This window comes from Microcaecilia unicolor, chromosome 1, assembly GCF_901765095.1.
Source record: "Microcaecilia unicolor chromosome 1, aMicUni1.1, whole genome shotgun sequence".
NCBI lineage: Eukaryota > Metazoa > Chordata > Amphibia > Gymnophiona > Siphonopidae > Microcaecilia > Microcaecilia unicolor.
Genome location: NC_044031.1, coordinates 650,714,211 through 650,739,885, shown reverse-complemented (window position 1 = coordinate 650,739,885; position 25,675 = coordinate 650,714,211). Strand labels below are relative to the sequence as shown.

Genomic DNA, 25,675 nt, shown 5'->3' with positions numbered 1-25,675 from the left:
GTTACCATCCCTTCGGTTAACTTGGTTATTAGTGGTATGGATGCTACTGGTCTGTAGTTGGTAATTTCGCTCAAGTTTTTCTTTGTATCTTTTGGAATTGGGGTTGACAAAATTCCAAAAATACTTTTACGGAAAGAAAAAAAATCAATTTTTATTTGGAATACGGTCATCCCTTATGGGTTGAACAAAGAAGTGGAATGGCTGAATGTTTGATATTTGAACCGCTGAAATCTCAGAGTCTCATGCGCATGTGTCAGCGGTTGCAACCTTGGTGGTTGCGGGACAGCATTTGTTGGAGTTGCCAACCACCATGTGGCTATGAATAAGTTAAAGACTAATTTTGTAAGTAGTGTTGGGTACAGTTTTATAATATATGGGTTGGGTGTGTTTTGGGGGATGTATGGAGGTTTATAACAGAGGGTGATTTGTTTGTAGGAATCCAATCCCCTGATGACGCTATAATAGCGAAACAAGGACCATGTAGGGTTCGGGTATGGAATAATGCGCATTTGTTAGGAGAAGGTGGAAATCTGCAGCAGTGTAAGATGTAACCAGCAAACAAGGCAACGTATCACTTGGCAATTGTTAAAGGAGTCAGCGCTCAGTGTACCTCGCATCCTCAGAGGGTGATTTATAGTTGAAAAGGCAATGGTGACTGTGGTACTTCTGTGACACTTTTGTCAGACATTTGGTGAGCATCAGTTTGATTGTAAGGACATTTGATATTCGGGTCCATGGACATATATATGACCGAACGGAAGCTTGGGTGATGTATATTCATCACTTGTACATGCATAGTGCCAGGTGATTACCTTGTATTAGATAAACTAGTGTTTAAATGTTTTAGGAATTGGGAGTATGTAATCTGCATTATAAGGTATGTTCACATCCCAAGGGTTTCAAATAAATATTGGAATATTTAAATAAAGCAATTTGTAAAGTTTGATAGTTGTTTAATTATGAATATGTAATATTTGTGCAACTATATTGGAATTAATTTTACTCAGTTATAAGACTGATGGTCTTCATACTGGGGATCTCTTCTCTTTATCCTGAGGTTTCCGCCTCATCTCGGAAGAGCCTCTGAAGGGCTTCTTGGAGGGACACTGTGCACCTACTCTGTTTCAGGCTCGCTACAAAGAAATAAATAAAGGGATTGGCAGCACAGTTAATTGACGAGCAGACTTCTGTTATCAAATAGAAATACATTGTTAAGAATTGTTTTGAGACAACTTTAAAATACGGCAAAAGTCCCAACAGCCGCATAGGCACAACAGAAATGAGAAAGACCACAACTGAAATCACTACAGCAATGTAGAGCCTTGGTGAGTGGCAATACACTGAGATCCTTTGTACTCTAATGACAAGGGTGAGGCTGGATAGGACCATGAGTAAGATAATAAGTAGGTACAGTGTGGAGGTGAATATGTATACTGCTGTACATGATTCTGTGCCAGGTTCTGCATTTTCTATACCTTTACAGATGAAATATTCCAATCCAGTCACCAGGCATGAGAGTGCCCACAGTAGAGCAGACACGATGGCAGACTGGTGCTTTGGACGATGGTAATGGTACCAGATTGGATGAAGTACAGACAGACAGCGCTCCATGCTGATGGCTGTCAGAAGATAGATGCCAGCATTAAATCCAAATTTAGAAACAATCTCAAGTCTTCCAATATTATCCGAATTAATTTGAGAAAGGTATACAGCTTGTGTTATACAAAACATAACAATGGAGATAACAAAATTGCTGACAAGATAGAGGAAGTCAGCCACAGCCAGGTTCAAGATGTAGACAGTACATTTGTTTCTCTTGATCTTGAAGCTGAGGAACCAGATGACTATCCCATTCCCCACCATTCCGAACAGGGATATGAACGCAGAAAGCAAAACTAATGTGGCCATAGTTTCCTTCTTGGGAAGTAAATAGGCACCGACTCCTGTTCCATTAGACCTTTCTGGAATTGTTGTGTTGGGAAACACAGTACTCAGTTCCTCCATGATGAGACCTCTGAGGTGTGGTGTAGGTCTTTCTCTCTCCCTCTGTACTGTTAGAAAAAGGAAGTTAGGCCATAATTAGTTGTGACTGACTACACAGTGCAAGTACTATAATAAAATGAACTGCTTGAGTTCTTTTGCTCAACACAACCCACTATTGAGGAAGAGAGAAAGTTGAGCCCTCTGGTACTCAGAAGTTACCAAGACTTAAAAGCACAGCCTAATAGTATTCCTTTCCAAGTTCAGCGCTAATCACTAGTTACCAGATAATAGGAAGCTGGAGAAGTACAGAAGGAAAGACACTTTAATCAAAACTGTGCCTGGCAGCAGAAAATGTAAAGTGAAAGGAAAGAAAAAAAAAAAAACCTATAGAAATTAACCAGTTTGGGTAAGACCCCTGATGCAGGCAGTTGCTGAAATTTGGTCATTGGAAGGGCCACCCAGAGTTGGAGCAAGGGGGGCAAAATTCCCCAGGGCTCAGCATCCAAGGGAGGCCCACCCAGCGCCAGCATTGCTCTCCTGTTCCTGTGTATGGCAGCACTGCAGAGCAGAGTAATTTCTTCCTGCCACCTCCGAACAGCCTCTTTGGACATGGCAGGAAGGAAGGAAGGAAGGAGGACTGTGCTCTGTGGTGCTGCCGTGCACAGGAACAGGAGATCTGAACCCTGGAAAATGTTGCCATGCACAGTGATAGGAGCAGGACAAGTAAGTGGGGTAGGCCTGGGGGGGTGTTTGCCCAATAACCCAACACAGCAGTGTCTTGACGAACGCCTACATCAGAGATCCAACTGTCGTTAACAAATCATAAATAAAAATATGATTAATATATAAACTTACAAGAGTGCATCAAGAAAAATGATAAAAATAATATTACAAACCATAATAAATTAAAAAATAATTATGTACAACTGAAATTGTATAGACATATATATACATAGAAAAAGAACATAGAAAATGTGAAGTCATAAACATCAACTTTAATATCACAAAAAGGTCAAAGCTTTGTACCCCAATGCAAAACTGATACACCAATTGCTAATCATTTTTTTCTTTTTGTTACATTTGTACCCTGTGCGGCAGGCTCAAAGTGGCGGGCAATGGAGGGTTAAGTGACTTGCCCATAGTCACAAGGAGCTGCCTGTGCAGGGAATTTAACTCAGTTCCTCAGTTCCCCAGGACCAAAGTCCACCACCCTAACCACTAGGCCACTCCATAAATAAACATATCAGCTGTATGACTTCTAAAACATAGATAACGTTCCTTTTAAAGGAAAAAGAATTCTAAATGTAGGTGCTGTAGAGCAAAAACTCTGTGCAAAAATAAAACCCTTCACTCTACAGTTCAAACTTTAAAATAGTCCTTTCTTATGCATAATCAGATGACTAGCTAAAAACAGAAAAAAATGCCTAAAATATAAATTAAGAAATAGGAATTAAAGTGAATGCTACATTACACAGCATACTAAGGGGCCCTTGTACTAAGTCACAATAGGCTTACCATGTGCTAAATGAGCACTACCACGGGATGCACTGAGGTGTTCCGTGGTATTATTCCACTTAGCATGTGCTAAAAATGCACTGGAAAATATATATTTATTTTCCAGCATGGGAAACATGTCTGGGAGCGGAGAGTAGGCATGTGTGTGTTAATTAATTAATTAATTTATTTATTTGTTGCATTTGTACCCCACATTTTCCCACCTATTTGCAGGCTCGATGTGGCTTACATAGTACCATCAGAGGCGTTTGCCCAGTCGGTGGATAACAAATGCAAAGTTGTATAGTGATCGTATGAGGTATAAGTGGAGGGTCGGAATGGATGAAGATTGCGTGTTGTCCTGTTCGATCACAGTCATGCTGTGTTGGTAGGTGAAGAGGGTTACGTGGGGTTGTTGGGGTAGGCCTTTTTGAAGAGGTTGGTTTTTAGTGATTTCAGTTAGTGCAGGCATATACCCAAACTCTGATTAGTTCAGGAGTAGCACTGGAGCCCTTACTACCACCTAAATAGGTGGCGGTAAGGGCTCCTGGCGGTAATGATCACACATTAATAGGGAAATTATCGTGTGGACATTTAAAAAAGTCATCCGCCGCCATTTTTGAGCCAATCTAGAAAATGAAACTGGGAATGCAATGTGTTATAGATTCATTAGGAAATGGTGTCTTCCTTGAATGATTAGGCATGATAATTCTTACTCCTATACCAAAGAACCAGAAGGGTGGTATAGGAGATGTTACGAAGTATAGGCTTGTAGCCTCTATTCATCTCCATGATAAAATATTAGAAGGTATTGTTGCAATTCAGCTTAGAAATTATATAGAACAACATGATTTATTACATCCCACTCAGTCAGGGTTTAGGAGGAGTTATAGTACAGAGACTTTATTGGGAACCCTACTAAATGGACTTAGAAAATATATGAGTGTTGGTCAACAGCTAGTGATATTGCAATTTGACCTCTCCAGCGCATTTGACGTAGTGGACCACCAAGTCCTTTTGGAACTTTTGAGCCCTTTGGTATTGGAAGTCATGTGCTGGATTGGATGAGAGGTTTTATTAAGTATACATCCCATGGTATAAGGATGAATGGGGGTTTATCAAAAGAGTGGAAAGTGGATAATGGGGTACCACAGGGTTCCCCTCCATCCCTAATATTATTTAATTTCCTGATGTCTACTTTGGGGTTTTTTAATGGCAAAGGAAGGTATTATCTGTTTCTCTTATACGGATGATATTACATTATATTCTCCGTTTTGTAAAGATAGGTATGAGGTGAACTCATTCGTCATAGCACTGTAATTTGGTAAATTTCACTGAACTCTTTGGGGGCATGTTTGCGATTAATAAATAAAGTAAAGTGGCCAGAGAATGTGGCAAATGCATGCGCTACTCTCAGTGCCGACCACTTTCTAGCACGCCTTAATAAAAGGACTCCTAAATTAGAAAGGAGGGAACACTAGCATTCTTTTATAACAGAATAATCCTGCCAAGTCAGCAATTCTTAAAAGTAATTGGGTCAATCTTCAAAGTGATTTAAACAGGCAGGCGAGATTCCTTCTTGATTAAATTGTATTGGCCAGCCCAGAAGCAGATATTCAGTGACACTTAACTGGACAGTGCCAATAAATATCTGCTTTGATCGCCACAGCACTCTCTGGTTAGTGCCACGGTGGTCTGGGGGCAGAGCTAGGGCAGAACCAGATGTTATCCAGGCAACTCCAGTATTCAGTGCTGGTGGCCAAATAGCTAACCAGGCATGTTAGACCACACAAAAGGCAGTCCTATCAATGCCTGGTTAGCTATGTGGGTACATCATTGAAAATCAATTTTATCCATATAATATCTGAACCCTGGACATTCAGTGCAGGTACCTGGATAAGTGTCAGCACTAAATATCCAGGCCTAATTCTGCCCGCAGCCATCATCAGCGCTGTCAAAACTACTGATCACCTCTCACAAAATGCCTAGCCACCACCTGGGGTTACCCAGCGGCCACTTAGAGGGTCTATCCCCGGCACAGCTCAGGTCCACATGTACCTGCTGCTTGCGCTCTACATAGCACCCTCTTCCCACCAACCGGGTCACAGTTGCCTTTGGGCAAATCTCCCACTCTCAAATTATCCCCAGTGATTTCTAGGTTACTGGAGCCACACTCCCAGTGGTCCCACAGTTCCCAGAAAGCACTCACAGACCCAACACACAAAGCACCAGGATTCTTTATTAGTCCAGACAGGCAGAACAAACAAAACAATTGTGTTTATTCTCAGCTGTCCACCTCCCACTCTGTGCCCTAAATATTGCACTTCTGCCATCCCCACCTGGCATTTGCTGGGTTTCATATTCAGGCGAGCCTCCCTGATCTGGTCCAGTACTCCACTCAAATGGATCAGGTGGTCATCCCAAGTCTCACTACACAGCAATATCATCAAGATAAGCCCTAGCATGTTCCTGGAGTCCATCTAGCAGATGATTCACTAAGGACTGAAATGTACCAGGGGTATTTTTCATTCCAAAAGGCATTACAGTAAACTCATACAAACCAAATGGGTAATAAATGCTGATTGCTCCTGAGCAACAGCTTTTAGGGGAATCTGCCAGTACCCTCAGCTAAGGTAGTCAGGTACTGGGCCCCAGATAAGTAACTCGTCCATCCGGGGCATCGGATAGGCATCACAGTACAATCATTAAGTTTCCTGTAATCCATGCAGATGCCGGTTGTGCCATCTTTTTTGGCAACAAGAACTACAGGAGAAGCCCAGGGACTTTGAGACTTCTTGATAACACCTTAGGCTAGCATCTCATCAATCTCCTGCTTCATTTGCCTCCCCACCTCAGCAGATATTTGATAGGGACCCTGCTTCAGCAGGTCATGGTCACCAGGTCATGGTCACCCATGTATACATTGTGATTAGCCAAATGGTTAAGTGGAAAACACATCAGCATACTTTTGCAGTACTGCTTCTACTGCTGTCTCTGGGTGGGGGTTAATTGTTCTCCCACTACAATTTGTTGTATAGATCCCTCTGGTAAGGTCTCTGCCAAGAGGTCAGGTATGGGCTCACTATCCTGACACTATTCTGGTATACTGCATACAGCTAGCACCATAGCTGTACTTTTTTTTTTATTATTATTACATTTGTACCCTGCGCTTCCTGCGCGTTCCCACTCATGGCAGGCTCAATGCGGCTTACATGGGGCAATGGAGGGTTAAGTGACTTGCCCAGAGTCACAAGGAGCTGCCTGTGCCAGGAATCGAACTCAGTTCCTCAGTTCCCCAGGACCAAAGTCCACCACCCTAACCACTAGGCCACTCCTCCACTACAATTTGCATAGGCCTTTATCATATTTACATGAAAAGTATGCTGCTTTCTGTCTTGAGAGTCCATAGATATAACATAGTTTCTATCATTCAGGCACCTTATGACCTTGTAAGGTCCCGCCCAATTAGCCTGAAGTTTATTCTAATGAACTGGGACTAAAACAAGTACCTGCTGGCCTTCATAAAACTCTCTGTTTCAGGCCTTACGATCATACCAAGTTTTTTGCTTAGTCTGGGCTACCTGCAAATTATCTCTGACAAGCCCACAAGTTCTTCTAATCTCTGCCACATATTAACTACATATTCAATTACAGGAGTGCCAGAGGTATCAGTTTTCCCCTCCCAGTGTTCTCTTATTAGGTCAAGGGGCCCTCTCACCCTCCGGCCGTAAAGCAACTCAAATGGGGAGAACCCTGTAGACTCCTGAGGTACTTCTCTGTAAGCAGACAGTAGGTAGGACACGTAATTCTCCCAGTCATGGTCTCTGTTTCTACGAAAGTCTTCACTGTATGCTTTAACGTTCCATTAAATCTCTCCACCAACCCATTAGTTTCATGGTGATATGGTGTGGTACATACACATTTCACTCCACAGTGTGCCCACAGATTTTGGATCAACTCAGACATAAACTGTGTCCCTTGGACTGAGAGTATTTCTTGTGGATTCCTACCTGGGAAAATATTTCTAGCTGAACTCTGTACATCTTGCAGTTGTCAGGAAAGGCTCCAGCTAGTCTATAGAAAACTCCAATATAGGAAAGCTCTGGAACTTACTGTTTAGAAGGCACTGGAAGTTGGTACAAGTTGGAGAGAGCCTTATCATGTTACGAGAGAAGGTTCTGGTGGCAGTGGAGCCATTCCCTCTGAGTAATGAAACCCACTCCTTGCTATCCCACTTTGTCTTAAAATTTTTTTTATTACATTTGTACCCCATGCTTTCCCACTCATGTCAGGCTCAATGCGGCTTACATGGGGCAATGGAGGGTTAATTGACTTGCCCAGAGTCACAAGGAGCTGCCTGTGCCTGAAGTGGGAATCAAACTCAGTTCCTCAGTTCCCCAGGACCAAAGTCCACCACCCTCCTCTGACTTTGCAATTATGTTATGTTTCACGTTATACTAGTTCTTGTATTCTGCCTATATCTGTTCAGTTTAAGGACGGATTACAGTAAACAGGAGCTGGGCCAGTCAGTCCAGGAGCTACAAGTGATTAAAATAAGCTATTACATAAACTAATAACATGTATAAGTATTAAATAAACCCGCCTTGACAAACCATAACTGAACATTAGATAGACCTGCCTTACAAAATAAAAAAAGTTTTCAGTGCTTTCTAAATTGAAACTAATGAGTACAAGACCTCAAAGACACTGGGAGTTGGTTCCAGAGTCTAGCTCTAGCTAGCTGATATTGGCTAGACAAAGTAAGATGTTTGCTAGAGTTTAAATTCTTATACATTGGAAATCTAAGTTGAAAAAGATTATAAGTATTATATATAGAACAAGATCCTCGTAACAATGATACTAAATTCAACATATAATCAGGAATTTCTCCAGTAAGAATTTTAAAAAGTAGTTATATCTAATATAAACTGTATTCTCTTAGGGGGGTCTTTTACAAAGGGAAATGGGACTTGATATACTGCCTTTCTGAGATTTTTGCAACTGCATTCAAAGCAGTTTACATATATTCAGGCACTTATTTTGTACCAGGGGCAATGGAAGGTTAAGTGACTTGCCCAGAGTCACAAGGAGCTGCAGTGGGAATTGAACTCAGATCCCCAGGATCAAAATCCACTGCACTAACCCTCCACTAGCAACATTCCATGTAGAAGCCTGCCCTTGCAGATCAGCAATGCGGTCGCGCAGGCTTCTGTTTCTGTGAGTCTGATGTCCTGCACGTACGTGCAGGATGTCAGACTCACAGAAACAGAAGCCTGCGCAGCTGATCTGCAAGGGCAGGCTTCTACATGGAATGTTGCTAGTGGAATAGCAACATTCCATGTAGAATCTCCAATAGTAGCAACAGAATCTCAACATTCCATGTAGAATCTCAAATAGGGAAAGGGAAATGGGACTTGATATACTGCCTTTCTGAGGTTTTTGCAACTACATTCAAAGCAGTTTACATATATTCAGGTACTTATTTTGTATCAGGGGCAATGGAGGGTTAAGTGAATTGCCCAGAGTCACAAGGAGCTGCAGTGGGAATTGAACTTAGTTCCCCAGGATCAAAGTCCACTGCACTAACCGCTAGGCTACTCCACTAGTAACAATCCATGTAGAAGCCTGCCCTTGCAGATCAGCAATGCGGTCGCGCAGGCTTCTGTTTCTGTGAGTCTGACGTCCTGCACGTACGTGCAGGATGTCAGACTCACAGAAACAGAAGCCTGCGCAGCCGCGTTGCTGATATGCAAGGGCAGGCTTCTACATGGAATGTTGCTAGTGGAATAGCAACATTCCATGTAGAATCTCCAATAGTAGCAACAGAATCTCAACATTCCATGTAGAATCTCAAATAGGGAAAGGAAAAGGGAAATGGGACTTGATATACTGCCTTTCTGAAGTTTTTGCAACTATATTCAAAGTGGTTTACATATATTCAGGTACTTATTTTGTACCAGGAGCAATGGAGGGTTAAGTGACTTGCCCAGAATCACAAGGAGCTGCAGTGGGAATTGAACTCAGTTCCCCAGGATCAAAGTCCACTGTACTAACCACTAGGCTACTCCTCCACTCCACAAAGCAGTGGTAAGCCCCAACACAGGCTTACCACACATTAAAATGGAACTACCGCCGGCCCAACACAGCCGCCGGTGGTAGTTCCGGCTGGAGCGCATGCCATTTCCAGCGCTCCGTGATTTTTTTTCCTAGTGTGGCGCTAACCCAGTGTTCTCCTCCGTATGTACACGCGGTAAGAATTATCTTACCATATGGCCATTTTTTGGGGGGGGGGGGGGAGCTCATTTTATTGGCTGCAGTAAAAAGGGCCCTGACACGCAGGAAAAACAGCCTCTGCCACTACCGCAGGACCCTTTTTCCCACAGCTTAGTAAAAGGACCCTTTAGTAACTGGTAACCACTGGAGCTTAGAATAAAAATAATCCAAAAATCAGTCTAACAGCAGAATTTTGAACCAGCTGTAGTCAATGGATCAATGATTTAGAACAGACCATTACAGGAAGGTCCCTTCACATGGGTTTGAAGCAGCAGCCTAACTGAAAGAACAGCCGGTTCGTTTCTTCACAGGTTGATCATTAAGGCACTTGCTAGAGGAACAAAGATTCAAGAAGGATCAGGGACAAGAAACAGAACTAAAACAGTTGCTGCCTTATTTTAGTGGACAGGGATGGGGAACCTGCCCACCCCTACTAAATCCTAAAAGAAAGGAGCAGGACGTCAGTTTGTGTTTCTGCTATAACATCCAGGTACCTTTTCCATCTATACAGGGTTGAAGGGTATAACAATCTACCATTTATTACCATCTTATCTACTGGAGCCACCTGCCAACATCTGGAGGTTGGGAAAACTATGTGAATAATAACTGAGCACTGATATATGTTTAAAACATCTGTCAGTATGAACAGTAGATAATCTACACTGTATGCTTGAAAGACCCTCACTCACCAATCCAGTGAGTAGGTTTAACCATCTAAGCGAATTAAAGTAATCATTAATTGTATTTTAATCTATGTTTGGAGAGAGCAGGAAAGAACTGTAAATACCGTATTTTTCGGACTATAAGACGCACTTTTTTCTCCCAAAATTTGAGAGAAAAATGGGGGGTGCGTCTTATAGTCCGAAGGTAGCGATTCTGGATCGCCCTCCCCCCGAGTTCCGGATCGCCCTCCCCTACTCACGTCAGCGATGTTCCCTGGTGGTCTAGTGACGTTGGGGCAGGAAAGAGCCCCCTCTTTCCTGCCCAGCGCGCTGCTCTCCGTCCTCCTCCGTCCCCTGTATGCTGCCTGACGGTCTCGGCGAGATTCAAAATGGCCGCTGAGACTCTCGGCGGCCATTTTGAATCTCGCCGAGACCGTCAGGCAGCATACAGGGGACGGAGGAGGACGGAGAGCAGCGCGCTGGGCAGGAAAGAGGGGGCTCTTTCCTGCCCCGACGTCACTAGACCACCAGGGAACATCGCTGACGTGAGTAGGGGAGGGCGATCCGGAACTCGGACAAGACGCACCGGAGCACCTAGGTTTTAGAGGAGGGAAAAAGGAAAAAAAAAATTTTTCCTAAGTCCCTCCTCTAAAACCTAGGTGCGTCTTATGGTCCGGTGCGTCTTATGGTCCGAAAAATACGGTAGTTACTACTTGATCAGTGAAGATAATGTACTGTACCTACATCATTTAAAGGACAGTAAAGTTTGGTTCAAACAGAAAAGACTGTGTGGTGTAGATTATTGAGTCAAAGTCTGATGCAGCTGTATTCATCCCATGCCTTTTTGAATTCCATCATCATTTGTGTCTCTACGACCTCCTTAATGGAAGGCTTTCCATGTTTGCGCTGTTAAAGCAAGGAAGAAGAGGAGGAGGAGGAGGCAGCAGCACTCAAAGAACTTGGTACTCAGTAGATGAGAGGCTGGTGCAGGTGCAGCTTACACTTCCATGGGAACCCCGCAGGAACTGGCTCCGTCCCCGCAGGAACCCCACAGAAATGCTTCTGTCCCTGCGGGAACTCCGCAGAACTGCTTCCGTCCCTGTGGGAATCCCGCGGGTTCCGCGGGATTCCCGCGAACCCCATTCCCGTGCAGCTCTCTACTTTGAACTGAAAGGAAGCTCTGGAAGTGTAGGCATAGGAAGAAGAAGAAAGGGAATAGACCCAGAATAACCTGAGGAAATACTTCTTCACAGAAAGGGTGGTGAATTTGTGGAATGGCCTCTCAGTGGAGGTAGTGGAGATGAATACTGTATCTGAATTCAAGAAAGCATATGACAAGTACATAGGATCAGTAAGGGAGAGGAAGGGATGGTGGATGGCATGGATGGGCAGACTGATCAGGCCATATGCCCCCTGATATTCAGCTAAATACCAAACTAAACCAGAAACAAGCAGTGAATAATGGAGGAGGAGTGCCTTCAGACTTTTAACACACCCATGTGACAGCCAAATTCAGTGACCTCTAAAGGGTGAAATATTGCACTTCTTTCATCGGGCCACTCACTACAAGTGGTATTATTGGTGCAATTATATACCAACTTATACTAACAAACGATATAGCGCTAAATCAAAATAACTTATCTTCACAAAACATCACGAGTTAACATTTCTAAAAATTGAAAATGTACTCTTCTTGTGATCCCGGGACCAATGACACCGTAGGCTCCGACGAAACATAAGGCTCCTAAAAGCAGAAATCACGCCAAGCTCCCCTGCTGTAAGTGGGCCCGATGCCATGGGTTTCAGTCAGAAACTTTCCTCGGGGACTCGGGTGAGGGCCATCTCTCGAATGTGAAATTGTCCGATATTCACCTGGCAAAAGTCAGCATTTATTTAAACGCTGTCACTGACTAGATTAGCACCCAGTATTTAGTGCTGGGCCATGTCCAGACACTGGCACTGACTATTGGGGGATAATTTTCAGGTGGGCTAGCTGCCAGATCTTATGTGAGCCTGGCCAATATTCAGTTGGGGCCCGCATAAGAAGTAATGCGAGCCTCTGCTGAATATTGGCCAGGACCCACATAACTAATTTGGTCCTGGAAAACAACCCCCCCAATCCCCTTCCTGGCCTCCCAAACACCCCCTCTCCTTCCTACAGTCATATCCAGCCCACACGAAAGGAGGCTCCTCCTCTACCCCCAGAACAACCCTCCCCTCCCCCCTGAGGTGTAGGTAGGTCCCCCTGGGCCTACCTGATGTCCCTGGTAGTCCATGGAGATTGTTGGGGGTAGGAGCGAAGGTCCCTTGCTCTTGCCCCTTGCGGCGGGCCTCACTAAATGGCTGCCGTGACCTGTCTTGGCAGCTTATGATACTACACAAAGTACTGCAAGCTGCCATGAGAGGTTGTAGCAAGTCATTTGCTGAGTCCCATCGCAAGGGGCAGGAATAAGATGCCTTCACTCCTGCCCCCAACGACCCTCCACGGACCACCAGAGACATCAGGTAGTCCCAAGGGAGGCCTACCTTAATCCTTGAGGGGGTTGGGGGCTCATTCGGGGGGAGGGGAGGAGCTTTTTTCTCATGGACTAGGAGGGAGGGGGAGCTGTTTGGTAGGCCAGGAGAGGGATTGGGATAGCTTTCCTGGACCAAATTAATTAACCCATTTAACTATGTGGGTGCCGACACTGAATACTGCCAGCACCCACATAACCCCAGGCTCCTCCCTAACACCACTTCCAGTATTGCCCCTGATCTGCCCACTTTTTTTAGAGCCAGTCAGAGGTGATATTTAGTAGCACTGCTCGTTTTAATGCCGCTGAATATTGGGAATTAGATTTTCCAGAGTAATTTAAATTGCTTTGAAAATCAGGGGGATAGTCGTTATTTGCCTTCATTTTCACTGTTTTCAAGATCCAGACCTTAGAAGCATGAAGGAATCTAGTAGAAGTCCCTGAGAGCCTCAGAGCCAAAAAAAAGTATACATAAGAGCTCCATCTGGGGATATAAACAGTTCAGAATGGGAACAGCAAAAAAAAAAACCAAAACCTATCGAGAACCTCCAAAAAGGGGTAGACCCCTGAAGATGTAGACCTAAAATCATAAGTGTTGGAAACTATTTTCTGCTTTGATTCTACCTGTAAATTATTGTCCCTGTTACTTAATCTCCACATATAAGTAAACCTTCTTTGGTTCAGAAGAAAAAATGTCTCCCAGAACATTGTAATTATATGCTAGAGGAATGTGGAGTGAGTGGATTTATAACATGCCAACACCACCCAGTAAAGCTGATCCCAGTCCTGACCTCCCTACAAAATTTATATTTTAATAAAGTAATCCAATTTATGCTTATCTGGGTGAAAACTGGGTTAAATTATGTTCTTGTAAATACTATTATATCTGTTCTGATTAAAGGGACCTCAGACTATCAGGAGATTTGATATCTTGTTTGTTTAAAGTCATTTTTATCTGAACAGGTGAAAGTACTGAAAAAATTTTCAAACTATTTTTTCTTGTGGAAATACTATTATATGCCATAGAGGGGCATAATCGAACGGGGCGCCCAGGTTTTCCTGAGGGCGTCCTCACAGGACGTCCCCACGAAGGGGCAGGGAAACCTGTATTATCGAAACAAGATGAGCGGCCATCTTTCGTTTTGATAATATGGTCGGGGACGCCCAAATCTCCACATTTAGGTCGACCTTAGAGATAGTCATCCCCGATTTTCGGCGATAATGGAAACCGAGGACGCCCATCTCAGAAACGACCAAATCCAAGCCATTTGGTTGTGGGAGGAGCCAGCATTTGTAGTGCACTGGTCTCCCTGACATGCCAGGACACCAACCGGGCACCCTAGGGGGCACTGCAGTGGACTTCAGAAAAAGCTCCCAGGTGCTTAGCTCCCTTACCTTGTGTACTGAGACCCCCAAAACTCCCCAAAAACCACTCCCCACAACTGCAAACCATAGCCCTTAGGGATGAAGGGGGGTACCTAGATGTGGGTGCAGTGGGTTTGTGGTGGGTTTTGGAGGGCTCACATTTACCACCACAAGTTTAACAGGTAGGGGGGGATGAGCCTGGGTCCACCTGCCTGAAGTGCACTGCAGTACCCACTAAAACTGCTCCAGGGACTTGCATACTGCTGTCATGGAGCTGGGTATGATATTTGAGGCTGGCATAGAGGCTGGCAAAAATATTTTTACATTTTTTTTTAGTGTGGGAGGGGGTTAGTGACCACTGGGGGAGTAGGGGGAGGTCATCCCCGATTCGCTCTGGTGGTCATCTGGTCATTTAGGGCACATTTTTGTGGCTTGGTCGTAAAACAAAAAGGACCAAGTAAAGTAGCCCAAGTGTTCGTCAGGGACGCCCTTCTTTTTTCCATTATCAGCCGAGGATTCCCATGTGTTAAGCACACCCCAGTCCCGCCTTCGCTATGCTTCCGACATGCCCCCGGGAACTTTGGTCGTCCCCGCGACAGAAAGCAGTTGAGGATGCTCAAAATCGGCTTTCGATTATACCGATTTGGGTGACCCTGGGAGAAGGACGCCCATCTCCCAATTTGTGTCGAAAGATGGGTGCCCTTCTTTTTCGAAAATGAGCCCAATAGTGTACACTACAGTTCATAAGTAAATGCCAATAAAGCTGTTTGCTGCTGAACTGTCAGTTTTTTTAGTAAATTTTGGGGTACAACGGGGATTTATCACAAAGAGCAACTGTACCATATCTTGTACCACACTTTGTGTTATCTCTATGTATCTTGCACCATAGCTTGTAAGCCGCACTGAGTCTGCTATCAAGTGGGAAAGAGCGGGGTATAAATGCTATAAATAAATAAATAAATAAACTGTCTGTTTTGATACCAGCCATCTATACTTTAGCTGACACAAGTCCCAGGTACTGGAGGGCTCAGTCCCACAAAGCAAACTCCAGAAACCTATAGAATACAAGCAACTGCAGGGTGAATAGGGTGAGCCCCAGGTTATAGTATAAACAGGTAATAACAATACAATGAACTAATATGTCTCTTTGAGTCTCCCACAGTCTACAGACCTGCCTACCATAGTCTTGGAAGTCTTCCTTTCTAGATGGATATCCAGTGAAACCTCAGAGGTCCTCAACAATCTTCCCATTGCTTCTGCTCTCCTCAGGGCTCTTTCCCAGTTTCATTTAGCCCTCGTTAGGCTATTCTGACCCCTAAATGGACTCTAGTACTTTTCCATTTTCTTATGAAAACACCTCTGCTGACCATCTGCATTTGCACCAAATAGGATAATAACATTCCATGTTTTTACATGCACAACCTAAAACCATCCTAATTTACTATCCACAGAACTATTATAATATATATTGTAGCAGCAGGGCTTTTTTTGAAGGGGTACTTGGGGGTACTGAGTACCGGCACCTTTTCCACTGTCTGCTAAACTCGACCCATGGTTCTCGTATTTTAATGAAAGAGCTCAGGTTCTACATACATATTCTGCCTTGTCATAGATTCTATGACTGGTTGCAGGGGTCCTGGCTATTGTAGGGTGGGTCCCTCTCACTCCACCCCTGAAGGGTGGCCTGGCATTTGAGTACCGGCACCTTTTTTGCTAGACAAAATGCACTGTGTAGCAGTAACATAAAGCTATATGGTGAGGCTTATGACCTATTTTACACTGCAGTACAAACTCCAGTGGTGATAATACACCCTAGATCAGTCACTGTAGACCAACAATTTCTGGCAACTGTTTATCATACCCATAGTTTGATTTCAACCATAAGACATAGGGTGCTCCCTCCAGCATCAGAAGACTGACTGACTTCTTGAACAGTATGTACAATATGGGTCAACACCTAGCAGCCACACTCCTACTCTATGAGGGAAGAGACTCTTTTATTTCCATTTATACCATGTAAAAGGAACTGCATCTGCTGCCCTCATCACTTGGTGTCCACTTTATCATGAATGGTGTTCCCCTAAAAAGGGATACATTTAAATCAGATTCCCACCACTTTAGTCTGTGTTGTTTTCTGCTATATGGAAGAACAGAAAATTCAGCTCAGGAAAATATTCCTGCCCCCCCTCCAGCTCCCCCCAGTATCAGCACCTCTCTCTTCCCTGGTCACCTGGGAAGATTTTCTTGACCAATCAGAGTTAGAGCCCAGAAACATTGGCTTCACTCCCAGAACTTTCCTGAGAAATTCACAGCGACATGTGCCTCCTTGAGTAACTTACCCGGACTGGGATCCTGTGAGAAGCTAAAACAGCAGCTCTCTGGCTTTTTCAGGGAACTCAGATTAGGAAAACTCTGATCTGAGGCTTGTGTGCTCTGTTGAGGGGGATCCTGGGAATATGCCAAGATGGAAAAGCACCTCCGTTCTCTGCCTCTGTCATCCTCTCTTTCCCCATCTTTACCTTTTCCTTATCATTTTTTACACAGGGGGTTACCTAGCAGCAGCAATCTCTGGATTTATACATGGTTCAGTGAAATTAAATAATGCTGTCCTCTTCCCATCTCTTCTCCACCCTGACTCACAGCTGTAGATTTCACAAGGCAAGTGGCTGTCACTGGGTGGCACTTCTAAACAGTCCAGCCCCAATCTCATTGTAGATGGGTGTCAGAAACCAGAACATTAGAGGTAGAGCAGGTTTCAGTCGCACTTCATTCGGCAATGCTTGTGTATATATTTAGGAGCCTGAGTGGCTGCAAACTTGTCTGACCTGTGAGGCTCAAAATGAACTCTTGTTTGATTGTAGTGTCGCTTCTCTCAGTGAATTCTAAGACATGAAGTCCTCCCTCACTGGCAAGCAGCATTATAAAACCCAAATGTATTAGGCAATCAAACATATTTAATGAAAGGCAGTGAGTGTAGCAAGTAGCGAACGGATGATCCGAGGCTGATGTGATTCAAGTGTAGTGCAAGTATGGAGGACTCTTGGGATATGAGTGACTCATACTGTGGGCAAGTCACTTTATTTCCAGGAATTAATAACAAATCTCACTCCTGCTGTCCTCCAGAAATTATGAGCTGATATAATAACACAGTAACATAGTAGATGGCGGCAAACATAAAGACCTGTACGGTCCATCCAGTCTGCCCAATAAGATGAACTCATTACATATGGTATGCGATAATTCAGATGGATACCTGATCTTGAATTGTCCTTGCAATTTTCAGGGCATAGACCATAGAAGTCTGCCCTGCACTGTCCTTGTTCTCCAACTTCTGAAGCTGAAGCAGAATCTGTCCAGCCACGATCAGAGCACAAACTGTAAAAGTTTACCCAGTACTAATCTTGCTTCCCAATTTCTGGTGTTGCTTTCTAATCTCTGCCAAGTTTCTTTGGATCCATTCCTTCTAAACAGGATTCCTTTGTGTTTATCTCACACATTTTTGAATTCAATTACCGTTTTCATCTCTACCATCTCCCACGGGAGAGCGTTCCAAGTATCTACCACCCTCTCTGTGAAAAAATACTTACTGACATTATTCCTGAATCTGCCTTCTTTCAACCTCAATTCATGTCCTCTAGTTCTAGCACCTTCCCATCTCTGGAAAAGGTTTATTTGTGGATTAATACTTTTCAAATATTTGAACATCTGTATCATATCACCCCCGTTTCTCCTTTCCTCCCGGGTATACATGTTTAGGTCAGTAGCAGGCTTATTTTCGAAAGAGAAGGACGCCCATCTTTCGACACCAATCGCAAGATGGTCATCCTCACAGGGTCGCCCAAATCGGTATAATGGAAAGCTGATTTTGGGCGTCCCCAACTGCTTTCCATCGTGGGGACGACCAAAGTTCCCGTGGGCGTGTCGGAGGCGTAGCGAAGGTGGGACTGGGGCATGCCTAGCACATGGGCATCCTCGACCCAAAATGGAAAAAAAAAGGGCATTCCTGACTAGCATTTGGACGACTTTACCTAGTCCTGTTTTTCTTATGTCCAAGGTACAAAAAGGTGCCCGAACTGACCAGATGACCACCGGAGTGAATCGGGGATGACCTCCCCTTACTCCCCCAGTGGTCACTAACCCCCCACCCACCCTCAAAAAAATCTTTCAAAATATTTTTTGCCAGCCTCAAATGTCATACTCAGCTCCATCACAGCAGTATGCAGGTCCCTGGAGCAGTTTTAGTGGGTGCAGTGCACTTCAGGCAAGTAGACCCAGGCCCATCCCCCCCCAACTGTTACACATGTGGTGGTAAATGTGAGCCCTCCGAAACCCACCAGAAACCCACTGTACCCACATGTAGGTGCCCCCCTTCACCCATAAGGGCTATGGTAGTGGTGTACAGTTGTGGGAAGTGGGTTTTGGGGGGTTCAGCACGCAAGGTAAGGGAGTTATGTACATTGGCGTAGCCAGAAGGCAATTTTTGGGTGGGCCAACAGGTTGGATGGGTGGGCACTAGAGTTGCCAACTTTTTTGAAAAAGAAAAAAACAGCAAACCTGATGCACCCATGCTCTGTCCCTACCCCACTCCCCATAACTTCAATGAGGGTTGCAGTGCAGGCTTCAGTGGCTGCAGGCCAATTTAGAGCTAAGGGAAGTACAATAGACTGCACTATTCAGCCCCACTGAGCCATGGTCCTCCAACACATATATGGTATTGAAGCCAAACACATTCTGCATCCAGAGAACCTCCTGGCCCTCCACCAACAATGGATACAGAGCACAGCAAGGACAATTCTCCATAAAACTCATCATATAAAGAAATTTTGTTTTCTAGTGTAATCTCAATTACAGACATATTATAAATTAACTTTAAAAAAATCTATAAAACAAAAGTCACTCAGAACCTTGAGCAAATCTACCATGCCAACACTAACTTCCAAAAACAAAGATCCTACCTATGAAAAAGAAGTGCCTTAAATATTATAGTAGGGCCCTACAATACAAATACATTTATCAGGAAAGCTGAACAAGCCAAATTACTACAGAATGCTACATGGAAACTTCATGCTAACAGAATACCTCAGTCACACACCCAAGACACAAATGCCAAATACAGAATAAGTGACCACAAACTCTAGAAATATAAATTAAATGGAAACCCCAAGAAACTAGACCTTGCATGTAGTACAACACCAGAGAAACAAGAAAGAAAGGCATTTGCTCCTGTGCAAAATATAAAGATGGCACATGCCAGGGATGGTGTTAGGGGTTGGTTCCTTGGCCAGAGAAAGCCTGCATGCTGGAAGCTGAAGGCGCAGCCTGGTAATGGACTTTGGGGTCCTTTCCTAGATTTCTGTCCTGGACCCCAGCCATGTTTACCATCAACTTTGGCAAGATGTACATTCCAAATCCAACATATTATATTCACAACATTGAAAATAAAATATTTTTTTATACCTTTTTGTTGTCTGGTCATTTTTTTTCAAATCATATTGGTCCCAGTCTCTGGTTTCTGCTTCCCTCTGTCTTCTCTTAACTCACTTGCCAGGGTCTCCTATTTGACATTTCTTCTTTCTTCATGTCCATCATCCATCTCCCATCTCTGTTTTCCTATATTTCCTTGTTCATTATCTCCCCTGTGTTCATATCCCCTCATCCATCATCATTCCTCTGTGCACCTATGCACGCCATGCCCAGCATATCCCTTGTCTAGTATCTTCCCCCCCCCCCCCCCCGTGTCCATATACCCCCCCCTCTCCAGTGTCCAGCATTTTATCTCTATTCCATATCCCCGTTCCCTTCCCCCCCTTGGTCAGGCATTACCCCTCCGTGCCCATGTGCTATCCCCATACAGCATCTCACATTTGTGTCCCTGTCCCCATGCTCTCACCTAATGCCCATCATCTCCCTTCTGTATCTGTATACTTCCCTATGTCCCCTTTCTCCCTCCTCCACACCAATGTGTCCCTCTCCTCTCTGATCCCACCCCCCAACCAGCTTCTCTTCCTCTCTTTCCTTCCCCTTATGCATCTGGCTCTTTCTCCCTGCATCTCTCTCCCTTCCCTCTGCATATCATCATCTGCATATCCAGCACCTCTCCTTCCGCTCCCCCCCCTCCCCACACGTCCAGCATCTCTCTCCCTTTCATCCAGCCCCCATACATGTCCAGCACCTCTCCCCTTCACTTCAACCCTCTGCATATCCAGCACTTCTCCCCTTTCCCTCCACCCCCTGCATATCCAGCACCTCTCCCCTTCCTTCCACCCCCCTATATATCCAAAACCTCTCCCCTTCCCTCCAAACTCCCCTCTGCAAATTCCAAAACCTCTCCCCTTCCTTCCAACTTCCCCTCTGCAAATCCAAAACCTCTTCCCTTCCCTCCAAACTCCCCTCTGCAAATCCAAAACCTCTTCCCTTCCCTCCAAACTCCCCTCTGCAAATTCCAAAGCCTCTCCCCTTCCTTCCAACCTCCCCTCTGCAAATCCAAAACCTCTTCCCTTCCCTCCAAACTCCCCTCTGCAAATCCCAAAACCTCTCTCCCTTCCCTCCAACCCTCTGCCCCTGGCAAGTCCAGCACCCTTCTGTTCCCTCCCCTCCCTCCTCTCCCTGCCTCCCCTTACTTCTGGGCCAGCACGTAGCACCCCACTGACTTCCTCACCCCTCTCCCACCCCTGCCGCAGCGCTTCATTTAATGTTGTCGGCGCTGCTGTTACAGTTTCCCACCCCCGCAGCGGTGCTTTACACTTTACCTAACAGCCAACGCTACAGATGCAGCGCTGACGTCCGAGTCCGACGTCCTGCTCCGGGGCCTTCCGCGTCCCGCCTCCGTAACAGGAAGTTACATCAGCGTGGAAGGCCCAGGACGTCAGACTCGGACGTCAGCGCTGCATCTGTAGCGTTGGCTATTAGGTAAAGTGTAAAGCGCCGCCGCGGGGGTGGGAAACTGTAACAGCAGCGCCGACAACATTAAATGAAGCGCTGCGGCAGGGGCGGGAGACGGTCAAGATAAGGATCTGCTTCTGGGCGGGCGGGCCTGAGGCTAAACTGGGTGGGCCTGGGCCCATCCAGGCCCACCCGTAGCTACGCCCCTGGTTATGTACCTGGGAGCATTTTATGAAGTCCACTGCAGTGCTCCATAGGGTGCCCAGTTGGTATCCTGGCATGTGAGGGGGACCAGTGTACTACGAATGCTGGCTCCTCCCATGACCAAAGGGTTTGGATTTGGTCGTTTCTGAGATGGGCATTCTCGGTTTCCATTATCGCCGAAAATTAGAAATGACCAAGTCTAGGGACGACCATCTCTAAGGATGACCTAAATTTCAAGATTTGGGCGTCACCGACCGTACTATCGAAATGAAAGATGGGCGGCCATCTTGTTTCGATAATACAGGTTTCCCCGCCCCTTCATGGGGACGTTTTGTGAGGACGTCCTCAGCAAAACTTGGGCGTCCCTTTCGATTATGCCCCTCTAAGTCTCTCCTCATACATCTTGCAACGCAAATCCCGTACCATTTTGGATGTTTTTCTTTGAACCGCTTCAAGTCTTTTTACATCCTTAGCAAGATACAGCCTTCAAAACTGAACATAATACTCCAGGTGGGGCCTCACCAACAACTTGTAAAGGGGCATCAACACCTCCTTTCTTCTATTGGTTATACTTCTCTCTGTGCAGCCTAGCATCCTTCTGGCCATGGCAACTGCCTTGTTGCACTGTTTCATCACCTGCAGATCCTCAGACACCATCATCCCAAGGTCCCTTTCCTGAGCTGAGCTTACCAATCTCTCCCCTCCTAGCTGGTATATCTCTTTTGGATTTCTGCACTCCAAGTGCATTACTCTGCATTCCTTGGCTTTAAATTTTTACTTTCTAATTACCTATCACTAAGGAATTAAACCTATATTTTGTGCTCAATTCCCATACCCTAAAACTAGCACATACTGTAAATCTTCACTATATGAACATCTTTAGAATTATGATATTAAATTCTTAATGTATCACAATTTTAAGTCAACACAATACGCCTAACATTACAATCACAAGCTAACTGTCTATTGTATTTACAAATTTTTTTTAGGAATAAAACACATCCCTTGGACAAAGATGTTTGTTTGTCATGGGCATTAAATCAACAATAGTCACACCTCTGCGGAAAACAGGAAGTTGTATTAGAGTAGGCGGGACGCACCCAGTGGTGTGCTGGAGCCGGCTCGCTCCAGCTCGCAAGATCCGGTTGTTAAATTTTGGCTGGACGTGCGAGCCGGTTGTTGGAAAGGGCGAGCCGGCTCTCCCTCCCTCCGCCCTCCGGATCCGATCCCTCACAGATCCTACCTTGACTATTGAATTCTTCGGGGCAGGCAGTGTTGCCTGCCCGCTGCTATCGCTGACTTTTTTCCACCGCCTCTTTGCGCTTTAAAAATGGCTGCCGAGACTTCCAGAGGCGGCCTCGCGAGACTTCTGTAAGTCTCGGCGGCCATTTTGAAGTGAGATCAGGCGGCGGAGGAAAGTCAGCGATGGCAGTGGGCAGGCAACACTGCCTGCCCTGAAGAATTTGATGGCCAAGGTAGGGTCGGTGAGGGACCGGATCGGGAGGGAGGGAGGGAGGAAGCAGGAGAATTTGTGAAACAAGTCAGGAGGGGGTGGCAGGGGAGAGAAGGGAGCTGCTGGACATGGGTGGATGGAGGGCAGGGGAGAGAAGGGTCACTGCTGGGCATGGGTGGATGGAGGACAGGGGAAAGGAGGGTCACTGCTGGGCATGGGTGGATAGAGGGCAGGGGAGAGGAGGGTCACTGCTGGGCATGGGTGGATGGAGGACAGGGGAAAGGAGGGTCACTGCTGGGCATGGGTGGATAGAGGGCAGGGGAGAGGAGGGTCACTGCTGGGCATGGGTGGATGGAGGACAGGGGAAAGGAGGGTCACTGCTGGGCATGGGTGGATGGAGGGCAGGGGAGAGAAGGGTCGCTGGCCATGGGTGGATGGAGGGCAGGGGAGAGAAGGGTCAGTGGCCATGGGTGGATGGAGGGCAGGGGAGAGGAGGGTCACTGCTGGCCATGGGTGGATGGAGGACAGGGGAGAGGAGGGTCACTGCTGGGCATGTGTGGATGGAAGGCAGGGGAGAGGAGGGGAGAGAGAATAAATGCTGGACATGGATGGAGAGGAGGGAAGAGTGAGGAAGGAGATAAGATAAGGGAAAAGGAAGAGAGGAGAAAAACTGCACATGGATGAAGAAAATAGGCAGAAGCTGAGGACCAGAAATGAAGAAGAAAGGAGGAAAGGAAAGAAATAAATGGAAAGGAAGCCCTGGAAACGGAGTTAAGAGGACAGATAGCAGCAGAATCGGATACCGGGCCAGCATGATCAGAAAAACAGTCACCAGACAACAAAGGTAGAAAAAAATCATTTTATTTTCATTATAGTGTTTGGAATATGTTCCCTTTGAGAATCAGGTACTCAACATTAAAAGTTTATATTTACTTATTTATGGCATTTTATCCCACATTAAACATGAATTAGATTGGAACCTGGGATCATTTAATTTTTTTTTCCTGGAGAGAGTAATGCATTGCCCCCCCCCCCCCCCCCCACCCACTAGCTATAGCCAGCTCTGCAATTTTGGGGGGCGCAGAGGTTAATGGGGGGGCGCACAGGTGGACGGGGGGGGCGCCGAGGTGGACCGGGGAGAGAGCCTGTTGTTAAAAATTTACCAGCACACCACTGGACGCGCCTGAGGAGAGGCCCCGACACTTGCAGAAGGCTGACTATGGGAATCGCTGGTGCTGGAGGGAGAACGGTGCTTCAGGGTGGTAAACGTGACCACAAGGATGGCGAGAGTGGGCAGAAGAGACGCATAGGTGCCATTTTTTTCTAAAAACTCAGGGGGGGGGGGATGGAGAAGACCAGAGTGGAAGTGAGCCTATCTAGTCCACTGTAAGCAAGGAAGCCCATTTGGTTAATCTGTTTCCACTCCCCCCCCCCCCCCTCGTCCTCCCCCGTGCAGCCGTCATTTCAGGTCACTCAAAAGCAAGCAAACTTAAAAGGTGGAGGAGAAAAGAAATAACAATTGAATATCACTAAAACAGTTTCAAAAATTATTGTAGCTGGTAGAAACTGCAATTCTAAACTTTAGTTTGTGCTCATTTTTCTTCACTGTTCTTATATATAGATGTCCAGATTTCAGTGAGGCTATCCTGTTTCCTGATGGGTTCATCTTAACTGTAGTTGTAATCTGCCTTCAGAAGCCTGGTATTATAAAGATGATAGAATATACTGAAATTAAATGGAAGTAGAATTAAACTCTCCTTTAATTGGGGCACATGGAATTACATCTTCATCTGTTTTGTAGATGTTTAACTTTTAGATACACAAAGGGATTATTCTGTTTTGAACGTGTTGCAGGGGCAAGTAGTTTTAAAAGTCAAAATAAAAATAAATATTTTGTTTCATGCAGATCTCTTTTGTTTAAACATAAATGGGCTATAAGCCCCTAATTCAGGCCACTGGTTGTCTTATGTTTTGTTCTTGTGATAACTTATATTGTGACAAAACTGAAAACTCTTACCTCTATCTGGTCGATAATAAAAGGAACACTATCTGCCCTAAAAAGTTTTTTTTGTGGCTCTACAGGAGGAATTGTGATAAGTGTATATTTGTGCCTCTAGTCATGCATCCTACGTTTATATAATCCTTTCAAGAAATCCAGTTAATTGTTTAACATTAGTGGAACATAGCAGGGACGCCGAGAGGGGGGACAAAATTCCCCAGGCCCGGGCCTCCAGGGGGGCCCGGCGCCGGAGTCCCACCCCGCCCTTTGTCATCAGGACCTCGCACCACCTGGGGCCCTGCGGTGCTTCCTGGTGCTCCCTTCCTCGTTGCGACGCTCTCAGCTTCATTTTTTTCCAGCCGCCCTGCATTTAAAAAGTTGCAGCGGCGGCGAAAACGCAGGCTCACCTCTTCTTTAAGCCCTTCCCCTTCTCTTTCAGCGTGCACTGATGCAATTTCCGGTTTCCGCGAAGGTGGCATAGTGCACGCTGAGAGAGAAGGGGAAGGGCTTAAAGAAGAGGCGAGCCTGTGTTTTCGCCGCCACTGCAACTTTTTAAATGCAGGGCGGCTGGCCTGGAAGGAAGGGCTGTCCCTCATTCTCTTCATTTGTGGGTAGCATTTTTATTTATTCTCACTTATATTTTCAAACGTGCCGGCTTGTGCAGCATAGGAATGTACACAGAGGAAGTATAATAACGGAATAACTTTTGGTAGTAATTTGTCATTTGGAGGGGCTGTTTATAGGGACTCCCTAGCACGTGTTGTATTTGTGCAGACATTTTTTTTCTCCTGGTAAAGGGTCACTAAACCAGACATCATTTATAAGAATCAGGTGCTCAACACTTAGA

The 25,675-nt window shown here is 45.4% G+C and overlaps 1 protein-coding gene across 1 annotated transcript; it reads right to left on the bottom strand.

Moving 5' to 3' along the window:
- Positions 1-1,009: 1,009 nt before the first annotated feature.
- LOC115460566 (proto-oncogene Mas-like) lies at positions 1,010-16,903 on the bottom strand. The gene is made up of 2 exons (XM_030190332.1): positions 16,630-16,903; positions 1,010-2,051 (listed from the first exon to the last, which is right to left on the bottom strand). The coding sequence occupies exon 2, from the start codon at positions 2,002-2,004 to the stop codon at positions 1,048-1,050; it is 957 nt and encodes a 318-aa protein (XP_030046192.1). The 5' UTR covers positions 2,005-2,051; positions 16,630-16,903; the 3' UTR covers positions 1,010-1,047.
- Positions 16,904-25,675: the final 8,772 nt, after the last annotated feature.

Bases quoted from the DNA above. Each gene is read 5' to 3' on its own strand.
- LOC115460566 (XM_030190332.1), bottom strand. From the start codon at position 2,004: ATGGAGGAACTGAGTACTGTGTTTCCCAACACAACAATTCCAGAAAGG.